At 41.8% G+C, this 8,715-nt stretch overlaps 2 protein-coding genes across 2 annotated transcripts; one reads left to right on the top strand and one right to left on the bottom strand.

The window, feature by feature from the left end:
* The first annotated feature begins 452 nt into the window (after positions 1–452).
* Positions 453–4,648, top strand: LOC133133681 (syntaxin-5-like). The gene is made up of 10 exons (XM_061249828.1): positions 453–639; positions 724–794; positions 1,603–1,658; positions 1,752–1,822; positions 2,035–2,151; positions 2,330–2,386; positions 2,670–2,751; positions 2,933–3,033; positions 4,039–4,160; positions 4,258–4,648. Exons 1-10 carry the CDS (start codon positions 577–579, stop codon positions 4,415–4,417), a joined length of 900 nt encoding a protein of 299 aa, XP_061105812.1. The 5' UTR covers positions 453–576; the 3' UTR covers positions 4,418–4,648.
* Positions 4,649–6,186: 1,538 nt separating this feature from the next.
* Positions 6,187–8,031, bottom strand: zgc:162144 (RD3 domain-containing protein). The gene is made up of 2 exons (XM_061247478.1): positions 7,736–8,031; positions 6,187–6,535 (listed from the first exon to the last, which is right to left on the bottom strand). The coding sequence occupies exons 1-2, from the start codon at positions 8,029–8,031 to the stop codon at positions 6,187–6,189; spliced, it is 645 nt and encodes a 214-aa protein (XP_061103462.1).
* Positions 8,032–8,715: the final 684 nt, after the last annotated feature.

Genomic DNA, 8,715 nt, shown 5'->3' with positions numbered 1-8,715 from the left:
CGGTGTGGCTTATGGAGTTAACATTACCCACTACTGCATGTGGCACACTAATGCCTTGTTAAATGGAATCACTGGTGCCAAGTGATTGTGACTGTAATGTAGTTTGGCATGAACAATGATAATCTCAGTTGATTAGCGTTGCACTGCATACACTCATTCTAAGAGATACTGTCAAATGTGACGGACATGCTCTCAAACACACGTCTTTGGTGATCCCATGAAAAAAGATTAATTATGTCAGACTGGGTCTTAAGAGCACTTTGCCGAGAGACTCAGAGACCCGTGTAAATCTGGCAGCGCACCTTTCTTCTTTTATCTCTTCCCCGTCTCACCGATACACTGTAGAAAAATACCACATTCACTGTCCTCCTGCTAGCCTCATGAGTGACACCCAGTATGGCCAACTCATTTGGTAAGCCTGGCCTGTGCCTCTATTACAGGTGATGTGCCTGAGCGCTCGTGTATGCCTGTGGGTACGGCAGTAGAAGCAGCTTGCAGGGGGTGTAACTGGTCTCTTCACGCTCCCCACCACACTGTCCCTCAGCCCCAGCTGCCCAGCCTGTGGATGCAGGCATCATGCCTTGCCGAGACCGCACCACTGAGTTTATGTCTGCCTGCAGGTCCCTGGAGGGGAGGCAGGTAAGACCTGGAAACTAGATGTCACTTCTGTCACTTGTGTTCTGATGTATTAATATGTGCATCTCTCCATTTCTTTCCGTTCAGAATGGGATCCAGACATCAAAACCAGCCCAAAAGACATTCAGACAGCGCAGTGAATTCATTGTCTTGGCAAAGTTAGTCCCAGCATTATAATATTACTTTTTCAGCTATTATTTTTTTGTAACTCCTGGTATGATTGGTGTATTTGACTTTTGTGGAGTATTGTGTAAAGTTGTTACGGATATGATTTGACCTGGCCATAGCCTCTATTATCAACACAATTGGGTACAGTTTACTCATGGAGATCACATGTATGTCTTTTATATAAAATATTTTATTTTGCCTCCTTAGTTCAAATGCATAACCGTAACTGGCTTTAAGGGAATTGAGTTTGCAAAAGTTTTCTGTGAGTATCAGCTGCTATTTCCAATACTAGCTCAATCACGTAGTAAACTTTATTGGATAAATTCTTACTTAAGAATTACCCAGAGCCTGCACCAACAACAATCTAAAATTCTCTAAGGCACCATATGAAGAAGGCCTACATCAACGTGCAAGTTGCAAGAATTCTGCAGTTATTAATATCCAACAGCTAACAGCCTTTGCAGTTAATACTGTCATACAGATAACATAGTGTGCAAACCCCAGATTAAATATGTTGTGCAAATGTAGTTGTATCAGAAACGAAAATCTCATCCAGTAGATGCATTTAGCTATTACTTTAAAATATGTGCTGATGACAGAATATATTTTGCTGGGTGAAATAGTGGATTGGGTATGGTTGGAGATGTGTTGCTTGTGGCTTGCATCATGCACAGGCCATTTACAAAAACATTATAACCTTGCGAATATGTTACCTGTAATAACACTGACTATAATGGATCCATTAAATTTAACGGTACTTGTCTTTATTTGCTTTTCCTCCCCTATGGTCTTATTCAGGAGAATAGGAAAGGACTTGAACAATACTTTTGCAAAACTGGAAAGGCTCACAATCCGTAAGATAATGTTAGCTGATATTTTCATTGATTGTAAAAAAAAGGACATTGATGTAAGGTAATGAGAACTACAGTATTTTGTTTATGTTCTAGTTGCCAAGAGAAAATCCTTGTTTGATGACAAAGCCATAGAGATTGAAGAGCTGGCCTACATTGTTAAACAGGTATGAAACTGTCAAATTATTCTCACAGTAGAACAGAGTACTACTAGACTAGGTGCAAAAGTAGACTTTTTACAGCTGTTGAATGTTATATATTACAATGTAGGAGTCAAACAGAAATGTCCAAAAAGATGACGATATATGTGTACGTGTGTCTTTCATTAATCTGATCTTAATCTTTTATTTTGTCTTCTCTCCTTATATCTGTGTCTCAGGACATCACCAGCCTGAATAAGCAGATAGGGCAGCTACAGGAGCTGGTGCGCTCCTCTGGCAGTCAGAATGGGAGACATATCCAAACGCATTCCAACACCATTATGGTCTCGCTGCAGGTCAGGACAGCCCACCCCCTCCGTGCATTCAGGACTGTAACAATACAGACAGTGCACAACATAGTCTGTATCAGCAAGCTACTAGGTCTATTACTTAGATGCACAAGGCCAGTTGACATGCTGTTTATATTCTTCTTATCTGAGCTCATTTTCTGTTTTTATTTTATTTTTATTTTAGTCCAAACTGGCGTCAATGTCAAATGACTTCAAATCAGTTCTGGAGGTCAGAACAGAGGTAAGACTCACAAAAGTGGTCCATACTGCACATTGGATATTCTGCAAATCCCACAGTACATAATTTTCATAACCTTAATGTTAATTTATCAGTAGGTATTGTCATATATGATCTTTTATAATATACATCCTTTTAGAAATGTAATTGTAAATGCAAATGCTTTCATATTCTATCAGTTCATAGTGTTTCCCAGTCGCAAGTCTCCCTCTCTCCCGCCTCTCTCTCGCTCTCTGTCATTCTTTCCTCTTTTTTACCCTTCCTCCCCTCCTATCTCTCTCTGTAGATTGTTAAGCAGCAGCACAGTAGGAGAGAGCTGTTTTCCCAGTCCCTCCCCCCAACCTCCCTTCAGCAAACCTGCAACCCCAGTAAGTGATGTAAATCCATAACCTTACCCCTTTAGCTTTTAGATTTTGCTGTCCAGTCTTGTTAAAGCATTTGAGAAGAATGCACAGGAGCTAAATGGATCGTTTACTAAATCTAAATTGATGCTGGATTAAGAACAAGTTTTGCCCAATTCTCTGTATTTCTCCATTTGGCTCTTTCCAGACAGTTTGTTGTTGATGCTGGAAGATACAAGGGGGTATAGGGACGTGTCGATAGACACAGATTCCTGCTCCAGCCACCAGCTGCTGCTCATAAATGAACAGGTGAATGCTCTGACCACACTGATACCTCCTCTGCCATAGCTGGTGAAACACTGCAATTGAGTTGAAGTAAAGACTACAGTCTCTGACTGTGACTGATTTTACTGAAGTATAAAACATTCTTTATAATGCAGATATTTGGTGATCTCAAATATTCAATTTACACACTCAAACACTCCAGGACATTAATGCGTATTTGTTGCACTATGAATGGTTTCAGATATTTAGACAAAATGTAATTTTAGATAAAGGGAAACAGAGTAAACTGTGAGTGAAGTAGTTGCCACAAAGTTTCTACGAGCGCACTATGTCACTATCAAAGGAAATTCTTGAAGAGATGAGGAAAAATGTTGCTGAAATATCAGTCTGGAAAGGGCTATAAAGCCATTCCTAAGGATCTGGGACTCCACCAAACCACTGTAAGAGCCATTATCTCTAAATGAAAAACACTTGTAACAGTAGTGAATCTTCCCAGAAGTGGTCTGACAAATATGCACTAATAGAGTAAATCTGGAAAATACCTTTTCACGGCACTGTATTACGCTGACTGGGTACAATACAGTTAAACTAAAACGATTCCTAGGTGAGGTACAGTTATTGTGCTAAGCTGTGAAATGGTCTTTAACACATACACTGTGCAGGCATCATCAAACTCCTTTATTCATTGTCTACCTTTGGAGGCAGACGGCATACTTGTTGTGTTGTTTCCATACCTGTGAACAGTAACCTTAGTTTGTGGTGCTCAAGGGGAAAAAAAACACTTTTTCCATGAGTATAATTCAACCGTAATTGAACCAAAGAGGATATTGATAGGTTCTTTACCGCTGGGAAGGCAAACAGACAGCACGTCTTCCTGTCGTCTTAACTTTTAACCACTGAGCGCAATGCCAGAAGTATTATCTGGAAATTTCCAAGCCAGATGAATTGATTTGCCATACATACATTGATACATACTATCCATGTTCCCTAATGGAACCTGTAATAACAATGTCTGCTATCTGTGTTCAGGACTTGTACATCCAGAGCCGGGCAGACACCATACAAAGTATTGAGTCCACCATTGTTGAGCTGGGCTCCATATTTCAGCAGCTGGCACACATGGTGAAAGAGCAGGAGGAGACGGTGCAGAGGTGAGAGAGCATGAGAAGCCTGAATGAGAAAGCCAGACATTCGTATTTACCCCTGGAGATAACCCAATGACCCGTTCCTCTCACTTCCCCCACCAAGGATCGACGCCAATGTGGAGGACACCCAGCACAATGTGGATGCTGCCCAGGCCGAGATACTCAAATACTTCCAGTCGGTTTCCTCAAATCGCCGGCTACTTATCAAAATCTTCCTCATCCTCATTGTCTTCTTCGTTGTCTTCATTGTCTTTGTGGCTTAAGAACAGAGGAGGAGATAGCGGCAGATTATTTGGGGAATGTGAGAGCACCTTGAGGTGAGAGAAGTGTATGTGGCAGGGTGTTTCTTGAAGGGCAGAAAGAGTTATGTGCGTGAAAATTTGCCTTGATGTGTGTTAATCATTTCTCTCCTTTATATCACTCTCTTTCCAGAGAGATGGTAAATACACTGATTATTTTTGGCCTTTTTCAGCTTTATTGGACAGTACTGTAAAGAGAGCCTGGAAGAAAGGGAGCGAGAGAGAGGGAAAGACATTTCACAAAGGTTGTGCAACCAGATTAAAACCGCATACTGATTTAAAATGTTTTATTTCTAATAAACTGTTCTATGAACTGTATCACTTCCACACCGTTTGGGTACTTTCAAGCATTAAGACTTGATGTTGCAGTTGCTGGAAGGCAACTAAGTAATGAAAGACTTCCCTCCTGCAGTCACCATGGGAAGCCTGAGAATTTCACAGACACTGATAAACCCAGACCAAAGACAAAGTTGTACATTTGACCAGTTATCTGTATTTAAATGTATGTCTTTGTAGATGCACAAAAAAGTTTGCCCATTATTGCCCTTGAAAGATAAGCTGAAATTGAAGTTAGAGCAGTGCTAGCTTCTGCCATATGACGTGCACACAAATAAAACAGATCTTTCGGGGGAGTTTCTGAAGGGCGGTGGGTCGATTTGACTGACGTCAAATGAGGAATGGGACGTGAGGATATACATCACTGTGTGAAAAATATATTGATTCAGGAGAATCTGCACTTTAACCATATGTGAATTACTTTTGATTACAAATCTAAAATTGTAGAGCACAAAAACAAATTAAGAAAAAATTTTACACTTGAGCACAGATCTGGATCTTTATGGATATTTTATCACTGTATCTGTAGCCTTTTCCTGACTTACCTTTTAACTGCTCCACCTGTGAGTCCACTTACCATTAACACTTATCACACTGCTGCCCCAGCACTGTGCAACAGGGCTATAGTGGAATATAGTGCATATATACAGTGACACCTTTAATCACTGCTGTTTGGACATCTTCAGTATGTTTTATGGTCAGGCTATTTTAATGTTGTAATTTTCTGGCTGAACCCAGCCCCTAGCTGTTTCTGATTTGACATTGTTTGCGACATGTTTGCTCAGTGATGTGATAGGTGTGAAAACTCCATCTCTGAAATCCTCATTGCAGAGGGATGAGAATTTATTGTGCCATTTTGTATAATGTGGTAGTGCTGCAAAACACGAAAAGCGTCAAATCCATGGAACTACTCTGCTATGACAAAGGACATTATTATAAGGATTTTGCATGTTGAAAAAAATGCATTCTTTCACCATGAAAAATAAAAGCAGATACATTTATTTAAGCAATGTAGCTCAGCTACAGTTTGGGGGAAGGCTAAATTAGAACACATGGCATCTTTGTTGGAAAAGTTCTAAGGTATTGGTTCAACAAAATCCTTTCTCATTAATCTTAGACATACTGTATGTAACATTTTAGATATTTACATGAACAAAATTGTGTATAGTATCAGGTATTGTATACATTTATCCACTTTTTTCAAGTCTGTCTGATCGGGTTACTGTGCGTGTATTATATGCAGCTTTAGTTATATAAGTAATATACAAGTGCGAATATGAATTTCTCCTGTACGGTTCACTGTTCACTTCCTACCAAATATTGCCCCTTTCCCCATTCTCTTCCCTTGTTCCCGGTTCCTCACTGTCACTGTCTCTCGCCTGTCACCCCCTCCTCCTTTAACTGTGGGTGCTCTCCTCCATGGGGGTAATGTCGGGCATGCTCATCACCCTCCTGGTCCTCCCTTGGATCCCTATCGGCATCGCCTCCTCCTCCTCCCCCGGCCACGGCTCCGCTTCATGCCCCGCGAGACCCCCGCCCCGGAAGGGGTTGATGCGGAACTTGGAGCGGAAGGTGACGAAGGACAGGCTCTTGCTGCGCTGCTTTTGGAAGCGGCTGGCCTGCTCTCGCAGCATCTCCTCCTCCAGGCCCAGCTCATCGTCCTCCAGGCAGTCGCTCAGCACGGAACGGAAGATGCGTGGCACTTCGTTGACATCCGGCTCAAACTCCGTCACCAGCTTCCTGAACCTGGAGTGGGCGGGTCGGGGGGGGGGGGGGAGTTAGCTGGTCAATTCATTGGTCATTCAGTGTTTCCGCTAAATCGAAGTAGCCGTTTGAATTTGAATGCAGTATTCCGACCAATTTTGCAGCAGCAGCAGCCATCCATGTCATTCCACATGGCATTAGATTTTTTCTTATGGACACAGTAGTACTGCCTGGTAATTACATTCAGTGTTGTGAAAAAGTATTTGCCCCCTTACTGATTTCCTCTAAAATCACATATTTGTCCCACTGAATGGTTTCAGATCTTTAGACAAAATGGACCTCTGTATATTTGTACCAAAAGGGAACCTTTGTCTAATATTACAACTGGTTGAACCACCTTTAGCTGCAATGATTGCCACCAAGCCCGTCCTATAATTTGATATCAGTCTTTCACGTCACTGTGGAGGAATTTTAGCACTCTCTTCTTTGGGATGACTTGGGTACCATTATGACTGGCGTAAATAAATTATGGTATTTCACAGTAAGAACATCATACCAAACATGGTGGTGGTAGTGTGATGATGAGGAGCTCATCATCTCTGTGAGCTGAAGCTGAAGTGTAATTGAGTTATGCAGCATGTAAAAAACACAAAAGACAAGTCCACATCTGAATGGCTGAAAAGAAACAAAATTAAAGTCTTGGAGTGGCCCAGTCAAAGTCCTCACATGAACTCCTGAACTTGAGTAGAGATGCTATACAGCGTGTACCTGTGTCAGAACCTGAAACAAGCAGTTCATGCTCAAAAAGCAATTAGTATGAATAAAAGACTAATTCTGCAAAGACAGTTCTGCAAAGAAGAGTGGGCTGAAATACTTTCATAGTGATAAAAGACATTATAGACAGAAATTATAGGAAGTGTTTTGTTGCAATTATTGAATTACAAAGCTTAAGGGGGTAATTGCTTTTTTGCAGGGGTAATTTTCAGATGTTTTATATTTTCAGTTTAGATGAAATAGTAACTTTAAAAATATGTTTTGTATTTACTCAGGTTCCCTTTGTCTAACCAGAGTCAGTTAAAATTCCAGACCAAAAAAAAATACCATTAAAGTGACCATAAGAGTTTCTAAACAGCTGCTTAAAATGCATGAGAGAATAGAAACAATCAGGCTGTTAACATCTTTCTTGGATCTCATGAACGCTTAACTCCTCAAACCACTTGATAGTAGATATGGCGTTCCCACCTCAGTACGACGGGGCCACACTGGGAGGGGCGGATCTTGGCACACAGGTCTTGCAACTCCAGCACTTCACCGGGGGTGAGCTCATAGGCATGTTTCGGGGGATGCGAGGCCAGCCAGCTGTAGTCCACAGAAGAGCTCCGCTTGCGCATCTCCGTTGCCCTCTCCTGGCGGAAACGTTCTGTGCGTTTCAGCAGAGCGCCCAGCTCCAGCATCAGGGTGTTGGTCACCATTTCCTCCGGCGACCGCTGGCCAGGGACCTGAGGCTCTGGAGAGAACAAGGCCGACCAGGGGAACATCTGGAGTAGAGAAAGTGCATGAGTGGAATAGGGAAGATACAATATGGTAAATCCAAAACATGCTATTCAATACGTGAAGCCTATGTGGATTATTTTTGTCACAGTAAGGCATAAAAGCCAACTGGAACAACACAAAGCAGAGTATACTGGATACATTCAGTGGACTGTGCATGCCATTGGAATAAAATTAAGTCACTGTCATATTCATGGAACCATCTTGAGATGATGCATGCTTTGTGATATGGCACATTATCCTGCTGGAAGTACCCATTTGTAAAAAGGTAGACTGTGGCCATAAAGGGATGCACATGGTCAGCAACAATATTTAGGCATGCTAACGTGTGCCAAGAAATTCCCCAGACCATTACATCCCCACCAGCAGCCAGCACTATTGACACAGGACATTCTTGCACCTTCTTGCACCAAATTCTGACTCTACCATCTGCATGTTACAGCAGAAATTGAGATTTGTCAGACCAGGTTTTTTTTTGCCAATTTTCAGTTTTGGAGATCTTGTGCCTACTGTAACCCCATCTTCCTGTTCTTAGCTGATAGTAGTGGTACCCAGCCTCTTCTGCTGCTGTATACCACCCGCTTCAAGGTTCAATGCATTGTGCATTCAGAGATGCCCTCCTGAACACCACTGTTGTAAACAACTGTTATTTCAGCAACTGTGACCTTTCT

Source organism: Conger conger, chromosome 7 (assembly GCF_963514075.1).
Source record: "Conger conger chromosome 7, fConCon1.1, whole genome shotgun sequence".
Lineage (NCBI taxonomy): Eukaryota > Metazoa > Chordata > Actinopteri > Anguilliformes > Congridae > Conger > Conger conger.
Note: the sequence above shows the minus strand (reverse complement) of the source record. Positions and strands in the feature narration are given on the sequence as shown.